General features: G+C 39.5%; 1 protein-coding gene across 1 annotated transcript; it reads right to left on the bottom strand.

The window, feature by feature from the left end:
- Positions 1–1,136: 1,136 nt before the first annotated feature.
- On the bottom strand, positions 1,137–17,665 carry LOC146365870 (phospholipid phosphatase 2-like). The gene is made up of 6 exons (XM_084914650.1): positions 17,343–17,665; positions 5,186–5,337; positions 4,792–5,054; positions 3,756–3,813; positions 3,125–3,301; positions 1,137–2,009 (listed from the first exon to the last, which is right to left on the bottom strand). Exons 1-6 carry the CDS (start codon positions 17,401–17,403, stop codon positions 1,872–1,874), a joined length of 849 nt encoding a protein of 282 aa, XP_084770776.1. The 5' UTR covers positions 17,404–17,665; the 3' UTR covers positions 1,137–1,871.
- Positions 17,666–18,604: the final 939 nt, after the last annotated feature.

The raw sequence follows: 18,604 nt of genomic DNA, 5'->3' as shown, positions 1-18,604 counted from the left end.
GACGATCAATAGGGGGTCCATGTCCCTCTTGGGGGGGGGGCACTCCCATAGGGCTTAAATCTGGGACTCATCACCATTTGACCTTAGAACTGAAGCAGCTTCTCAGATGAGAAGTGAAATGTCTTCAAACAACTTAAAGAAGTCCAGATGCTTTTTTTTTTTTTTTTTTTTTCCTTTCCAAGCTACTTAGACAATGTATTAGAAAGTTAATCTGCAACATCTCTATCCAGACTTAGTACCCCTGTAGCTGTAGTTGAGCCATTTCTGAGTTTGATGCCAAACAACTGATTTTTGTTTCTAATCAGAATCCCCCAAATCTCTTTAAAGCAGCATTTGAGTGAACAAGTAGATTTAGCATATCATGTAGCCTAACCAGTCTCTGGAGAAATATTTGTGGATTTTTAATTACTGTGTGCACCATAAATCTAATTGACAGTGTACTGGCATGGATGTGAAATCATAACGGCTCAGCCGGGATAATGAAATCAAAACTATCAGACTACCTTCTAAGGGCAAGTGGGAACCTTTTGTACAATTTAGCTGAAATGACGCTAAACATGGTTTTGTAATAAAGATTCTTTGCTTATGACAATTTATGAATAATTGCTAACAAAGGGGGGGAAAAACCCAAACAACTTCCTGTTTCATGCACTGGCTCACCAGCTTCATTCCTCTGGTAGAAAGGGCCGTGAGCTGCAGGTTCTGACTTGAACCCTGCGTCACTGTGTTGTACAGAGCTTTCGCTAAGAACGCAGCAGAGAATAGCTCAATGGAAATAACGAAAAAGAAGGCATTCTCTCTGTGGGAATCCACACAAAAGACTGCTTTGCATGTCTTTCTTCATGCTGATAAAATAATCACACACGGAAGGTGAATATGCTGGCAAGTATTTATGGAAAACTGTAAAACACCCTGAAGGCTAAAGGAAGTAAGTGATTATATTATGTACAATTTCACAATAGGTTACACACGTTGTTATAAATGGGGAAGGAAAAGGTCCATGAAGGTGTATTTACTTTGTATCAAAAGAGGAAGGTTATAGGATGAAGATGCCTCAGGAACATCTCCATTTGTCCTTGGCCGTCCCTTTCAAGTCTGAGAAAAAGTGACAGAAGGAACAATATCGCCATAACTTCAGTAAATTAGTGGTCATACATTCTTGAAAAAAAAAAAAAAAATTGCACAATTTATTAGATATAGAAGTTTTTTTTTTTAAAAAAAGTGTTAGTGCTACAAATCATCCTGTATGTATATTATGTCAGTGGAAGCACTCCATAATTACACTTGCATATCTTTTAAAGACAATAAAGAGATGTCTGTAGAAAAAAAACAAAAAAAAAAAACTAATGGGTGTCACAAAGAGGCAGTCGAGCTCGAGAGTAGGTAAAACATCAACAGTCTTATCAGACTGTAGCAAAGTGTATAACATTATTCAGCCTCCAAGGATCGGTTCTTCCATTCAAGGGCAGAACAAAATCTTTGGAATTGAAATCGGACCGATCTCTTCAACTGTCAGTCACTCTTAAGTTTGACTCACAGCATCAATTTCTCAGACAAATCTGAATCTTTCTGCAAGAAATAATTAAGAAAATTTAAAAAAATGAACATAATGAAAAAAATGAACTCACACAAAACCCACTCATTATAAAACATAAAAAAAACAACAACTCAATCACATCTTTGCAGCATACAAACACAAACTTATAGAGGCCCTGGAGTTTTCATAGCTGTGAAAGTGTTAGGGAGATCTAATAGCAGACTGTGCTCTGCTGCTTTCGTTGTTTTTTCTTCTGTGCACGTTCTTTGATAACGGAGCTGCTGTTATAGAGTGCGGGGGCCGGGCCGGTGAGAGTAGCTGTAGGGTGGTGCGCTCATACTGATCCGCTGTAGCTGTGATTTCTGTGTTCTGAATCTGAAGGCCTCGGTTTACATTCGAGTTGTTCAGTCTCTGGTGTTTGCGGCTCAGAAACTGGAGGGCGCTGCTTGAAGAAATCAGACACATATCGGACCTTTGGGAACAAACAGTAACAATTATAGGCTAGAAGCGTTAGCATTGCTTACAGCTGACGCTACTGCTTTACACTGTAAATGACTAGTTCAGCAGTCAGTCTAAATTATACCTTTTAGATGTTGGTATTCAGCTTCATATTATACCACAGAGTAAAGTCACAAACACACAATTAACAGTTATAGCCTCAAAACGCCAATAGGTGTTCTTTGCAATAGCCAGGTGCTATTCCCAAGTACAGAGGCTCCTCCAAATGTAAGTCACATTTATGGCATGAACCATTGTCATTTGCAGCCCATTCTTACAGGGATGATCATGATGTTGTGCAAGCTAAGCTACTTGAACTTTTTCCAGGGTACATCTTTAATGGCTTTAAAAAAGTCATTAAAGATGGTTGCAGAAATTAAATTTTAGTTTGGATTTTTTCCCCCCTTGGTTCTACAATGTCTTAACAAGGTCAAGAGCTCTCGCCTCTCCCTGGCAATCACGATTAACTGCAAGTGGTTGTTCCTCTCTGCCATCATTAAAAGGCTCTGCTGCATTCAGCTGCATTCATTGGACCAGGGGTAGACAACTCCAGGCCTCGAGTGTCCTGCAGGTTTTAGATGTGTCCTTGATCCAACACAGCTGATTCAAATTGCTAAATTACCTCCTCAACATGTCTTAAAGTTCTCCAGAGGCCTGATAATGAACTAATCATTTGATTCAGGTGTGTTGATCCAGGGTGAGATCTAAAACCTGCAGGACACTGGCAATCGAGGCCTGGAGTTGCCCACCCCTGCATTGGACTGATCAATACTCAGAACAGTGGGAAAGTCCAAGAAACTCAGTCAAGCTCTAAGAAGTGGGTCCCACTACTTCTTTGCCAACCTGAAAGCTGGCAAAACTCACCAAAATCCCTCATTAGGTCTTTGTACTTGTCAATCTACACCATTTTACTTTAGGAAGAGGCTGCTCAGCCAGCCTTTGGATTCAGAAGTAATGATTCAAAAGTGGAAAAATATGTTTATCAACACTTTAAAAATAGAGGATTTCAGTTTTCACCTTATATAATCGTATAAATGTCCTCAGCTTTAATGATAAACATCAATAAACGTGACGCAGAAATGCACTCACTGTGAGCACAGCGATGAGAGCGCCCTGCAGCAGTCCCACCACGACGTCGCCCGGGTGGTGTTTGTAGTCAGAGACGCGCGTGTATCCCACATACAGAGAGAACGACACCAGGAAGAACTGGATGGTGGGTCGAACCAGTCTCGTCCATTTCCCCTGCATCCGGGCCTGGACATAGAGCTTTACACACAAAAGTACAGATTCGAATTCAGCTCGAAGGTTGCGCACATTAAAGAACCAATTTTTTTGTGGGAAAAAAGAATACAAGATTAAGGTTAAGATCGGAGCCATTTACCTATAGCAAATATCCTGACTTTCCCCCCTTAAAAAATATTTATACAATTTTTTTAAATCTAAAATTTGTCCCACTTTATCCAGCCCCCCCCCCCCAATGCAGAATGCTGATTCCTGTGGAGTTTGAGCAGCTCATAATTCACTCCTGAAAACCCCTAACAGGGATCAAACCATTAAATCTGTCACCTTCCGGCCATTGTGCCACGTGTGGTATAGCAACAATGGTGTTTTGTTGTCTGTGTCGACCACATTCTCCTGTTTGGCTTAGTCGTGTGTGTGTTTTTTGGTAAACAGCCATTTCAGAGCTGCAGAAAGTCTCACGCTATGAGGACACACTCACCGACAGGAAGATCATGCAGTACATCCCGAAGGACGAGTGTCCGGAGTAGAACGATAACCTAGGGAGCAAAATGGCAGCATTAGTAATGGTTTTCAGTGAATATGAATGGGAACCAGCATTAAAACTAGGCCTACTTATCAGTTTGTTTACCATTTAATCTAAGGTAAAACAATCTTAACAGTTTGGGCAATCTGCAGCCTACATTTTTGAATATTTTTATTTCTGGTATTACGTCCAAACTAAACAAATAAACAGTCATCCAGGAAATGGAAACATGCACGTTGCAGTCTATTTAAAATAACCTGATAAAACTGATAGCATCCACTTCCTCATGTATACATTAGTGTGGACACTCCAACACTCCAGCAGAAACCAAAGAGATATTCGAGTTTTATATTAAAAACTAAATGCAGAAGAATTACAAATGAGAGATTTTCAAATATGAATTTCATGACGTAGCGATATCCTTGTTAATTAGTTTGTAAACGTCAGCTTAGGCTCTTGATTATATTATATTTCACTGACGAGATGAAATTAAACCTGTTATTGCTAATCTAAATAGTTTTTCAGCTATAAAACTGATAAAGTCAAACTTGGTAAATCAGGCCATGGAGAGAGCAGATCTCAAAGATTTTAAACTAAGCTGTCAGTAAGTTGGGGTTTTGAGAGAGAGGCTGCCTCAAACCAGGATGCATCTTGGGATCTTATTCATGAGTGATGGGAAAATGGATTGAGGACTGAAGCGGCCTCAGCAGTAATAAAGAAATAATAAGCTAAGCCGAAAGGCAAAGCTTTCGATTTACCAGTCCATCTGCTTCCCAGCCAGAATGAAATCCCGGTTATGACTCAAAGAGTAATACAAGCTGACAAAATGAGTTTCCTCCGTACAGTGGCTGGGCTCAGCCTTAGAAATAGGTTGAGGAGCTCACACATCCAAAGGGATGAAAATTCATGGCATTTTTCAAATCATCCATTTACTTCTAGCTCTTTGCACTGCACTGTATAACAAATCTGATAGGTGTCGTAAAGTGTCCACCTGGATTCAGTCACATTGCGGTGGCTGCCGTTGCACTTGATCTCCAACATGTATCCATTACAGACCACTGGCTTGCACACATCTATGAAGTTTGGACGAGGACGGCCTATGGTGAACTTTGCCAAGTCAGTCAGCGACTGGCTGATAGCAGCTCCAAACAAGTAGGTGCCCACCACTTTGTAGAGAGCTGACAGGTATTGGTTGAATGGGGAATTGGAGCGCAGACGATTGGTGTGCACCAGGTAGGCCTCTCCTGTTGTGATCTGTGGAAGGAAGGGGCCAAGATTTATCATTTGGAAAATAAGATTCTTTGCAGATTGCCTGTAGAAAGACATGAGGTTAGTCTTATTTTTCAGTAACTAGGGGCTGAGCCAAATCAGACACATGGGCTTACAATGACTATGGAGCAGGTGATGGTGACTGCAGCCATGGTCCCATGAGAGATGGTGTCTCTCCTGTAGGGATAACGGATGCTCTGATCATCGCAGTAGATTCCTCTCTGGTAAGGCTTGAACATCAATGTGAGAATGGCTGAGGGTAGAGCCGCTGGAAAAGGGGGGGAAGGGGAGAGAGAGAATACACCTTGAGCTTTGTTTTAAAATTGCAGTATGCTTTCTGCTGCTCAAAACAGTATTAACTCAAATGATGCAGTGGAGATAGCACTATTACTTGTTCATTGTATTCACAGTGATTATCTGTAGTCACGTGTGCTGAACTTAAACCACATTTAAGTATTTCCAGTAGTAATGACGCATTTCCTGTTGGGTGCTGCGTGTGGAAAACGGATAACTTTAAATAATTTCATTTTCCTGATATTGTATTGAGTTTAAGTGTGAAAACTGCTCCAGTGAAAATGTCCTTGCAATTGCAAGAAAGAACAGGAAGTATGAACAGCACACACTCATTTTTATACTGAAATAAATCCCCCATTGTCTGCTGTTGTTCTAAATCTGCACCAGAAATCCAATTACTTTTCTCACCACAAGAGAAATTTCTCATGTTATTATGATTTCCTGGTGACTTACGGTCACACAAATGGTTTTCACATTGGCCAGATAAAAGAAAATAGGGGACATCAAAAAGCCATATCAAAAATAAAAAAATGGAAACTGTGGCTAGTTTGGGGTGATGCATGTTGCTGTAGAGGGGTTTTCATCAAGCTTTTGCAAACCCTTGCAGGGACTGGAAAATTACTACTGTAGTCTTAAAGTGTGAACAGTGAAGGTGCAACTCAGGAAACAGCTAAAAACACACTGGCGGACTCATCTTTTGGCTTTGCGCACAAGCCGCGGCGCTACGTGGTAAATGAATTTGTCATCGGTGGCAACGGCTTCACCTCTACAAGTCACGTTTACTAGAGGAACTGACTGTCACCATGGCAACACACGCGACATCACAGCCAACACCTTTGACACCAGGGCAGCGTTCACAATGTGAGGGGCCTGGGAACTGACGACTGGAGCGGGGCACACACTTGCATACTTCAAGACATTCGCACGTGCTCATGCACACCAGCGACAGATATAAATGGGTTATTTCAAGCCATGCATACATGTATAAAAGCTATAAAGAGCTGCGAAGGACAAAAAGAAAACTGGTTTCAGCAGTTTCTGTCTGTGCAAACAAGACGAAGAGTGGGGCATCTGCAGGAGGACATAAAGCTGTCTCCTAAATCAGAGCAGGACAATAGCCCACTTTAAAGGCCTAATGTCAGAAACTTTCTACCCCACAACACTTAAATCGTTTTCCTGTTTTCAAGAGCTTCCTGCTGAATATAATAACAGCAAGAGATGGATAAATGCTGTTTGTTTGCTCAAAAACTATTGTATATTTATGGGTTTGGAGCTGCTCGCCACTGACAGATTGCTTCCTTCCTCTACTGTATGGGCCTGACAATTCACATAAGATTACATTAAAAGCACAGATAAACTTTGATGGAAATTATCTAGACTCCCTTCTGCAGCTGTTTGTTGTAGTCTTATTCTTGTTTGGGAGGATGTGTGTCACATCCCGACTACCCCTGTCCGGTGCCAGCTCATACAGTTCTTGAATGTGGCTCTGTTTGTGATGATTTTTGTGCATCTTTTATACACATTTCCCCAAAGCATGACAGATTTGGTACTTCCACAAACTTTAAGATCTTCATTATTTATAAGATTAACCCTGGGATACACTGATATATGGGCTAATACCAGCCTTGCTGATGGACATTGGTCTGTCTGCAGATAAGAAGGTATTATGTGTTGTGTGATTACTTCAATTATATGTTGGCCAAATGTTCAAGAATTGTGTGATGAAGAGCTGAAAATTTTAAAAAACAGGTAAGATGCTATTGTTCTACTAGTAAATGCATAGTTTGAACAATGTTTGTCCAAACTGGGCTGTGCCTTTTCCAGGGAAAACTACATCCTTATGGTGCATCACTACTATTATACCATAAAGCTGCTGGACCCTGTTACATGGCACCACAACGTCATATCTGTAGCTGTAAATATATATACTAAGGTTGCGCAAAATGAGGTACAATTCAGTTGATGAAAACACAGACCACAGGGGGGCATGTTCTGTACAAGTAAATATGACTTAAAATATATAAATGAAAAGTACACAAAAGGAATTTAAAGAGCAAACACATACAAGTCAAAGTACCTTTTAACCTGATTATAAAAATATGGGTGAAGATAATTCGACCATTTAAGTTATGCTTTTTGTGACAAATCTCGAACTCCGCTGCAGTTTAGTAACACAAAAAACGATTGCAGGTCACTGAAGTGACTGTTTTTGTAGGCCATTTTTAACAACGTAACACTGAATTGCTCATGTCACCATGTACGTTTTGTTCTTCTGTCTATCTCTTTAAACACCTATTGGTCTGCCACGCCTCCTACTTTGTCACCATATAAGGGACACTTTAAGTCTCCCTGAGCTAAATAGCCTAACGCCTGATTTGTCATTTGTTACAAGTCTGAACAAGCGCCACTAATAGTATTTGATGACAAGCAGTTTCCTCATTAAGGAGAAATTATTTTCATGAAAGTTCTCCCTTCGCTCATATTCATTGTTCCTGTAGGTCAAGCATGCTTTCAGCTCCACTTTGAAGTCAAACCAAGCCACTGTTTATTCTGCAGAGCATAAGGATAACATTTAGATAAGAGACTATTTGTTTGACACAAATCTCCAGTGGCTTACGCATTGCCAGGGTGGAGATGTGTTGAGCAATGATCTTTAAAACCACTGGTCAGCTTGCTTAACAGATTTGGTGAGGAAACCCAAGTCAGACTTGCTCCGAGTTGCTGGGGGTGAAACTATTATCTGGACTGGCTCTGTTATTACAGAAGGCCTGACATGTTTTTGTAGGCTTGTGCTGGCAGGGCGGCCTCCCATGCTAGAGTCTAGCTCAAATTTATCCCAAATCCAATTTTTCATGCACCAAAACTACTTGCAAAAGTAAGGCATACTTAAAAGGAATTGTTTAAATACATTTTTATATTTCTTATTCTTCATTCTGTAAAAGGACATTTCTCGCTTCAAGATCTTAACAACCTTTTGTTTTCTTTCTAGTTATTAATTACATGGTTACTTGTATGGTTTAGCAACCCACATTCTTATCACAAAACTTTAAACCTCAATAAAATAAGCACCAACATTGAGTGTGGTTGTCATCATAGATGGCTTCTCTTGCATTTGAGGTAGGAAATGCTACTCGTAAAATGTGGTTAGAAAAACAATGTCACTAGAAAAATAATCCAAACAGATGTGCTTTTAATGTCTTATTTAAACCGTCTGGAATAACTTGTTGAACCTTCTATAGACGCGAATGCCTTCGGTAGGCGTTTCCTCTGGCTCCCTATTTAACTAGCACGGTGAAAAAGATGAATTGTTGTCCAGTACGCCTAGAAAACTCTTTCAATTCATCAGTATGTTTTGCTTGAACATACCTCAAGACAGCACCATGACGTCAGGACTCCAGCCTCTTGATTTACTTGTTGCTTCACCCAACCTCTCCCAAGCTTCAGACTATAGATTACCTCCCTGAATTTTTCCTTTAAAATGCCATCAAAGAGCTTGGAAATTCAAGTCATTGATGTTTCCTCAATGACTGCAAGGCATCCCAGCTCTAAGGAAGCAAAGTATGCCCACAAACCATGATGCTGCCTCCACCATGCTTCACAGCTGCAAGCCTGAAATGCCTTGCAACACTTTTTTTTTGTGTGTTTATCGACTCTTCCGATGACCTATATTAATTTGCAAATTAGTTTTCATTTGCATCATGTTTGCTGCATCCTGCATTTGTTTTGTAATTTATTTCTAAAAATAAATAAATAAATAAAAGCATGTCGCAATTTTTGGGGTTTTTTTGTGGGGGAAAGGGGGTGGGGGGGCAAACTCATGTAGAAGTCTCAAAAACCCATGTATCAAATATGATACTCTTGGATTTAAATGGTTGTGGTGTCTTTAAATTAACGTAATTATTTTCAACAATTTTCTTAGAGTGGACACGTGAAAAAGGCTTCTGCTTATTAGTGTTTTGTGTTTACTCCTGGGTTCTTTTTCACCTCTTTGTGTGCAATTTTGAGATCTTTTCAGGACTCCAAGAGAGCCTCCCTTTCAAGGCAACGTCTCATTATAGACTGATTTACACTTGGGCCTTATACACTGCTTCTTCTAGCGTCCAATAAAAAAAAAATGACACCGGTCTTAAGGAGTTTCAGTAACTGGTTCCAATCTCATTTCTTTAATTTAACCCCCCTTTCTTGGTACTTGGAAGAGAAATCATTAGTAAAGAGGTTTATACACTTTATGTACTTCCAGTAATCAACAGTATTACCTACTCTGTTCTTACATGCACAGCAAATCTTGAGATCCTGAGTCTTAATTTTATAGCTTAGCTGTATTTGAGGACAAAAATATCTGACTCAGTTCCAACAGACATACAAGGGAGTTATTCCTCCCTACAGTTGCAAAGTGCTTGCTCATAGGAGACTGTCTGACTATTAGGGTTCTCAAGCAAATACCTTACAAATTATATGGTGCTTTCAGATGTTAGTCAAACTTGTTCCCAGTGGGAGTTGGCCTCTATCAAGATTGTTGTTTGTCACTCCTGTTCATAACTTATGGAGAGAATTTCATTGGCATAGTCAAGTGGAGAAGATGCTCCACTTTGGTGGCCCCTGGATCAGCTCTCTGGTTTTTGTGTATGATGGTTGGCTTCTTCAGGCAGTGACCTCCAACGTGCACTGGGGCGGTCGTCGTCGATTCCAGCAGTTAATTTAATAGATACAGGTTTTAGCTCCTTCTACTTACTTACTACTTTATATAATCAAACATCCCCCATTTAATTTTAGCATAACGCAAACATCTCCCATTTCAAAAAAAGTTAGCTTTTATGTACAGTTTTGTTGCACTTCAGCAACATATATTTAACAATAAAGTTGCGCTGTCCTAAACATTTTATGCTTTTTTGTTTTTTCTTCAATTTTTCCCCTCCATTCATCTCCATGTTACCCATTTCCCTCTTTATTTTAATGTTTAAACTCAAGTAAACTCAAGGTTTTGTTTTTGTTTTGTTTTAATGTGAAAGTGAAACTAAACTGCAAACAAAGCATTTTACTCATAAAATGTACCCAGTTTTGAATGTAAGATCATAAAACGTTGCTTTTTTTTGGATCTCTTCTCCCTCCTTTTTTATTTTAAACTAAAGGAAACCATCTGAGTATAGCAGTAAAATGTTATTTGGTCGACTGAAAGTTTGTATCATCCTACTCCGAAATTTTACATGTAGCTGTCGAGTTTTATGTTGTCCATAAACCTTTACAGCTGCAAACACTGTAATAACTGTTCAAATCTCTTTGCTAAAAGAGGTGCGCACACACACACACACACACACACACACACACACACACACACACACACACACACACAGTTTCTGATAACTTTTGCCTTTAGTTAAAAAAAAAATAAAAAATACCACAGGAGATTCAAAAAAAAGGAAGAGGAGACAGTATTGTTTTAGGCTTTCATAATCCCTTCTGGCGAGCATGCACCCCGATTCTACTTTGAGAAAATAAACATAATGGAATTTGGGATCAGACACAAGTACAACTTCCCCTTGACCTCTGACCCAGCAGGAAGGGGAAAATGTTCCTGTTATTTAGCATTCAAGATAAGTGACGGAAGCCCATACTGTGGCTCATCTTGAGAACTGAACTACTGAGACATTTGCTGGGAACAGAACCACAAACGGCTAACAGCTAACAGCAACGTTTGTGAACATGTATCTGCACATCTCAGCAGATGACTGAGATCTGTGAGCCTTCTGAGTAACCTCATGGTTTGTCAGCTAACAGGGGTTGTGTGGAGGTGATCTTAAAAGCAATATTTAACTTGTTAACTTTTGTTTATATTGGCAAGTTTTTCAAATTCTCATTGCTGTTACTTTTCTCTACGATACATTCCCAAGAAGTCAGCACAGCAAGAGAACAGTGTGAAATCAGCAGTCCAATGCTGTAACATTTTCATGTTTTTATCCATTCTGTCTGCAATAGTCAGCATTATTCAGTTTTTTTTTCTTCATAAACCCGGAAAACTGAAATTGCAGAGAAAGTGGATCACTTCCTGTGAGGCTGGGGATTTTCCTGGGAAAGTCCTAGACAACACTGGCTGATAAAAGCTTTATTTTGTAAAAGAAGAGGAAAATAGCAAACTGTCTGTTTTGAGTTTTAGAGCTGATAAAATTTTGCTTTTGTTACCTTTAGACAGGGTCAGGCTAGACAGTTTCCCCTCATTTCCAGTCTTTGTGCTAAATTAAATCGACTCCAGACTTACTGTCTGCCATGTGACGGATGTATGATACATATTGGCCAAATTCTGATATTGGTCAATATGGCTGATTGATTAATGTTTAATTTGCAACAATGTCAGTGGACATCATTTATCAGTTTTTGGCTGGCTGAATGTTTGAAATATAGTTTTTCCTGTGCTCAGTCACATTTAGATATTTCAGATATTCTTCAAAGACACAAAAAATATGTACTAGAAGCCAACTGATTTATCAGCAGGCCAATATTATCGTCTGCTTTTAGCCATTTTTAACAGCCAATAAATGAAAATGTATTGTAAACATGCAGAAGAGGCATGTGAAACAGGGTGCTCTGCAGCTCCCTGCCGGCCAAAAACCAACAGCAACAGGGTACACAAGTAAATAAATAACCACGCATAACAATTGCCATGTTATATCTGTTTGCACCTGAAAGACAAAAAAAAAAAAAGAAGAAAAAAAGATATATATCAGTGGCTATATCAGAATATTATATTTTTAAAATAACCAAATATTGGTGTCTTAAAAAAATCAGTCAGGCTCTTGTATGTGTACCAAATACCAATATTTGAACATATCGATATCAGCCCACAATTTCACAATCGGTGCATTTCTACAAAAGCGGGATTAATCTTCTGATTGAATTCCCAGGAACAGCACATACGGAAAGCCTGTAATATATCACTTCATAGGGTTATTTCAAGTGCAATAATGTTGGATCATGTTTTTAGTGGCTTTTTTAGCGTTTTGTTTTTTTTAAAAAAAAAAAAAAAAAAAAAAAAAAAAAAAATCACCTCTTTTCTTGCTTAAACTTGTCTGTAAAAAGAAGAGTACAGAGCATGAATTACGCCATTAGATTTCGTTGCCCATAGGACAAACCTTCATAAGAATCTGGTAATTTTGTCCATTGGTTGTTCTTACCATGCGTTTGATTTACATTACACTTTTTAGTTTAGTTTGCATGATATCCAAGCCAATAGTTTATTAGTTCACACTCGTAAAGCTCTCATCTTACAGATCTGTGGCTTTGACCTTTTAATAGAATGCTTGCACACACACACACACGCACGCACGCACACACACACACAGAAATAATTCTTCCTTTATGAAACGACCACAGAGGACAATGTAACTACGCACACACAGCCTGTACTATGTATGCCAACACAACAATCATATCTCGCTTCCATTTTCACACAGGAATGTCAGAGAGCAGAGGTCAGCACTTCCCACTTGACTCTGACATGCATTTGGCAGAAGCAGATACAGTGTGTGTGTGTGTGTGTGTGTGTGTGTGTGTGTGTGTGTGTGTGTGTGTGTGTTTTGTACACAACATTGTCATATCTTTGTGGGGACCAAAAATTGGAAGTTTACTATACTTGTGGGGACCGGCAGCTCTTATGGGGACAAAATCCATGTCCCCATGAGTTTGAAGGCAGGTTGAGACTCAAAATGTGGTTTTAGTGTCAGGGTTAGGCATTCATTTTTGATGGTTAGGGTAAGCGGCTAGGGAACACATTATGTCAATTAGATGTCCCCACAAGGATATGAAAACACAACTGTGTGTGTGTCCCATACATGTCAACAAATTGTCAAAAATGGCATATAAATAACAGCTCTCGAGCCAAACAGCTGTTGGCAGTCACTGGCTGTCATTTCCGCAATACTGCAGCTCTTCTATGCTTCGGACCCTAGAAACAAAAAGCACGTATAGTTTCTGTTCCTTATAGCTCACGCTTATTAAACACAGAATGTAAGTTTGTGTTAAAGGTATCACATGAGCATTTTCAGTTTCATCTGATACATTTAGGTATGAAACCATAAGTCATCGATACAAAAACTAAAAAATCTGCCCTGTCTTTGCATTGCTTGAAGTCTTATGTGGTAGGGAACTGAATAAGTTTGGGTTTCCAATGGTTTTTGAAAGAAAAGAAAAATACACCCTCTGTCAAATGTAAAGTTTTACATACTTGGACATTACGAAAAGAATAATTTAAAAATTGGGTAAAAAACAAACAAACAACATGAGACAACAATACACGACTTATGTTAGGTGATTACTTATTGAACAAAAGCTGAGCTAAAATGCAGAAGCAAAATTTTAAAAGTGAAGTACACCCCACGTAACTTGTAAAACCACCTTTAGCCATAGTAATGCGATGTGATCATTTTCTGTATGAATTTTGGTACACTTTTTATTACCACGCTGTTTCTGTTCTTTGAGGTTTTTGAGGAGTCTGTGCATCACTATTTTAAGGTTCCCCACAGTATTTCAGTCTTGTTAAGGTCTGGTCTTTGAAAAGGGAAAAGACTCAAGGTGTTGCAATGGCTCAGTCACTCTGTTGTAGCTTTCCTGCTGTGCTTGGGCCCTGTTGAATGATCCAGTTTGGGCAAGCCTTTAGTTATCAGATAGATGGCCTCACTCTAGAGTTTCTATAGTGATAGATGACTCTAGAGTACTTTGCTATGCAGAGGGGTTTATGGTGGACCCAATGACTGAAGGTGCCCAGATCCTTTTGCTGCAAAACAAACCCAAATAATCACATTTCACACTATAGCATAATGGGCTTTAAATTCCACTGCCAATTCATGGGCAGCAATAACTACTTTTTTAAATGAACTGCTTTCATCAGCTTCTTGATGCTAAGAACCTCTCAGCTGCTGAACGATATGGAGGATATCAGTATGACTAAGCAGATGGGTGGGGGCATTGTTGTTGTTGTAGTAGTAGTAGTAAGAGTCCACCCCCAGCAGGACAGAAGTGTTTGATGATGGGGTAAAGGTGATCACTCTGAACATCTTCGTATTGATTTGAAATGACTTTTCCCTCTAAAAAGGGACAACTAGATGGACCCAGATCATGCTAGCAAAATTCTTCCTCAGCATAACAAAGCAGATCCCCTCACTGTAGGGGGTCAAAAGCTTAGGTTTTCCCCCTTTATTTGCGAACTGACTGGATGTGTATTGATGTATTCAAGCTTCTGAAACAGATTCAGTCTGAAATCGGTGAATGGGTTTTGATATTCTTTTGGTTTTAGAGAGGGGGGAAAAGTGATTAGAACCACCGAAGCAACTTCTAGATAGCTAAAAGCTGCTGGTCAGCAACAGCTGGGATAGCTCTTGCTGTCTTGCTGACGGGCAGCTGGAAAGGCTACAACTCGAGATCCTCTTCATGTACAAACAGTGTTTTAAGTGAGACAACATTACAACAGTGTCAGTGATAAAAGCAGTGAGTTCAGGCATTTCCTTCAGATGGATTAGTTTACTCCCCTATCAGTTAATTTGGACATGTACGCTATTACACATATGCACACACTTCAAAACCCTCTATAATCAAGTTAATTAAGAGGATGAAACCTTATTATAGTAGTTTACACTTGCAGTCACTCGCAGACCAATGGCAGATTACGTAATTTTAAAAACATTTTTGTTTTTTTGAATGGAAGACTGAAGACATGGTGATCAAGTGTTAGTGTTATCTTGATGAACAAACTATCTATTTTTGTTATTGTGAAAACATGAATACAGGCGAGCCGGGGAATCCTATCTTACTGATTATTATTTTAAAACATTGTTTTTCTGGCTATTTGAGGTCGAATTACACTGATGTTGGAAAGGTTCCCTTCCGTATAAATAAACGCATTTTCTGGTTTGAATCATGTCCCAATTACTACTTGCACGTTAAATGAAGCAGTACAGGGAGGATGGACTATTTGGTGAAAATGCACAAGACAATATCTGACACACACCAATACCTCAACCTAGCTTTAAAGCATGGTGGAGGGAGCATCATGTTTTAAGGCTGTTTTGAATATTGCATAAACACCATTTACAGGTTTCTGTCAATGCAGCAACAAAATGGTTAAAAAGAAATACATGAATGAATGGGGAACACCAAGTCTGAATGCTGACCTTTACTAAAATGTTGAGGCTTGATTTGAAGGAAGACTTTTTCTCAGTAAATCATAGGAATGTTGAACACTGTTTATTTTTTCAGGAGAGTAGTGGGAAGAAAAAAAAAAAAATCTTCCTCTTCACTGTGAGAGCCTCACAAGCACCTATGAGGAAATATCTAATTGAGGTTGTTTCTAATAAATTAGTTTTTAAAGGTTTACTTATATTCTGCAGGCTGGACTGTGGTGGGGGATTATTCATTTTGTGTTCAATAAATACATGAGAAGTACAGTCTTTGTGTGTTATTAGTTTAGTCACCACATTTTATATGCATTTAGTCCTGAACCGACTGCAGATTTATAACCATGTTTTCATGTGAATTCATAATCACTTTCACAGTCCTGACTAATCATCCTTATACCATGATTAGTCAGCAGGAGAAAAGGGAAAATGATAGAAACCTTGGTCAGCATTAATCATAATAATTATGACCTGAGAAAGGCTTCATCTGGGATTTCACAACAGAATGATTCAATGTTTTAAAAGTTCATTCTACATGTTTATAAGATCTTCAGCCAAAGAGAAAAAGACTATGGCGAAATAATGAAATAAGATCCACCAGCTCACCCCACCAGGTTTTTTTTTTTTTTACAAGGAACTTCTTTAAGGCACGCGCACGAACACACACACACACAGGATGCAGAATGGTTGTTATCATTATTATCATCATTCCTCCCTTTCAGCCACCAGATGGGTCCACAATTGGATGTATACATTGAAAAAGCACACGCACACACGCACACACACACACAGTTGCTCCCTCATATTTCACTCCAGAAAAATCTACTATCATGAGAATTCAACATCAGTGTCCAGATTTCTTCTTCCACCATGTGGTACAAACTGTGAGAGGTGTGACACCAACAGCTGGAAGATACCAGCTTCATTAATGGATTTGTGCCCTTGTGGTAGATCACAGCAAGTTGCAACAAGCCATTTTGGTTCTAGTCTTTCAAGACTGGCATATTCAGTCTCTGGAGCCCACCCTCTTCACATACACACATGAAGACGCAAAAATAAACACACCTTTCAGCAGTTCCCATGACAGGATTTTAACTGTCAGAGAGAGAGAGAGACAGAGATTCAGTGACACTGATCTTTGCTTTTCCTCTTAACCTTAAGTTTTGTTTTTTTTTAAAAAAAAGGAGGAACAACCCTGCACTTCTTGGCAGTATGAATGCAATCAAGGGAAGGTAGAGATGCACGCACGCATACACTGACGTGCATGAACTGTCGCCAACTGGCTGACAGTGATATGAGATAGCGCGTGTCTTATTTTAACCCCGATCATTTCAGTGAAGAAATCGGTGCAGTGACACCCAGAGATAAACAGAAGTCCAGGCAGCATTCACACTCAGTCCTGGGAAAGATTCTTGGCTTGTTCGAACAAGGTAGAGACCGATACCGACTCGCACAGTTTAACAGTATTGCATACTTTAAAACCACTGCCAGTCATGGTCCTGGTGTTTTTCCCGAATCCGTGAGTAAAATCTTAAAGGGGCGTTAAAAGTTTCTGTAATCTTGCAGCGACCCATGAAGCAACATGTGGGTAATCTACCAGAGATATATAAATCAGACCTGTGCGTACGGTTGTGCAATCCCCTGTGCGTCACTTTGAAGGCCATTCAACTTTTAATGTGGACTTACTATGCTGTTGTTCCGTCCATACAAAAATCACCAGTGAACATTAAACCACAGCCAATAACCTACGTCCAGAAACTAATCACGTTTTCAGCCATATTGTCAGGAGGAGGAGGGCAGAACGGGGGTTTTCACTTACCGGCAAAGACGCACAGAATATCCACCGCAACCAGAATCAGTTTCTTCCCATGTTCTGCCATGCTTCTTCAGACGGCTCGCCACTTTTATAAATAATAAATAAAAACCGCGTTTGGGGGGAAAAAGAAAAGAAAAAGCAGGCAGGAAGGTTGTAAACTGAACACCTGGAGAAACTGTGGACAAAGTACTAACAGGAAAGAATAACCTGCTCGCTCTTCCGCCTCCAGTGATCCTTACCTGCCCGCCTCCCTTTATGCCTGTCTATCTGTCCGTCTGTCTTTCTATACACTTCGCTGTTGGCAGGTAAGTCGCAGAGGAAGCACGTTTTGGTTTAGCCTGCCTTTTTTACGCACGGGGGGCGCGTCTGTCTTTACAGAAAAAAAGAGAAAGCTAACAGATAATTTATCGTCCCAAAACGCTTGATGTTGAAAAAAGGGAAATTCCCCGACTTTTTCTCTGCTTTCCTTTCTCTGCTTAGTTTGCAGGGTAATTAAAAGTTCGGCAATGTTCTCTCCAGTGCTGAGACTTTTTTTGGGTAAAATCATGACACCCTATTATTTTTTTCAAACTAATAATAAAGAGTGCAGCGATTTCACCCAACTTTGGCCTGGTTTCGCACTAACAGAGAGTCACTTAGGTGAAGTATACCACATTTGCCGAGGATTTGTGACCTGCTGACGCACAGTTGTAAGGGAATCAACGCATTTCTTTTAAATTTATTTTATTTTGCGCTTAAAATGAGTGGCAAACACTAGGTGCTGTAAACTAAGTTGGATAACGATGAACGGTTGGCCCAAACATGGCCTACATGTGCAGTTTTCTATAGGTTAAATTACATTTATACTAAACTCAAGGTGGGTCTGGCTACTGGAACACAGACACCACCCTGTATGATCCAGATGTTGGTTGTTTTGGGACATTTGGTGTCCACATTTAATCACAATCAGCACTTAGACTTTAAACTATAACAGCTCAAGTCTCCACACACCTGAGCCTTAAGACACAGATGAGGTGTGTCTGCTGTCTCGGTACTATTGTACTTGTCAACAATCAGCTTCAAAAATAGGATACAGTGCTGTTATTTAAACAGTTACAAGTGCACAATTCTGACCACGTGCTTGATTTGCAGGCTGCTTGCAGAGAGTGATTTATATTATCAAAATGTATCTAATTAAATATTAATTTCATTAATGTGAAAAAGCTTCCATCTCACAATTCGGCCCTAATAAGTTTTTCTTATCTCTGTTTTTATGTTCTTGCCTT

This window comes from Perissodus microlepis, chromosome 19, assembly GCF_051167445.1.
Source record: "Perissodus microlepis isolate ML-2025 ecotype Zambia chromosome 19, ASM5116744v1, whole genome shotgun sequence".
Classification (NCBI taxonomy): Eukaryota; Metazoa; Chordata; class Actinopteri; order Cichliformes; family Cichlidae; genus Perissodus; species Perissodus microlepis.
Note: the sequence above shows the minus strand (reverse complement) of the source record. Positions and strands in the feature narration are given on the sequence as shown.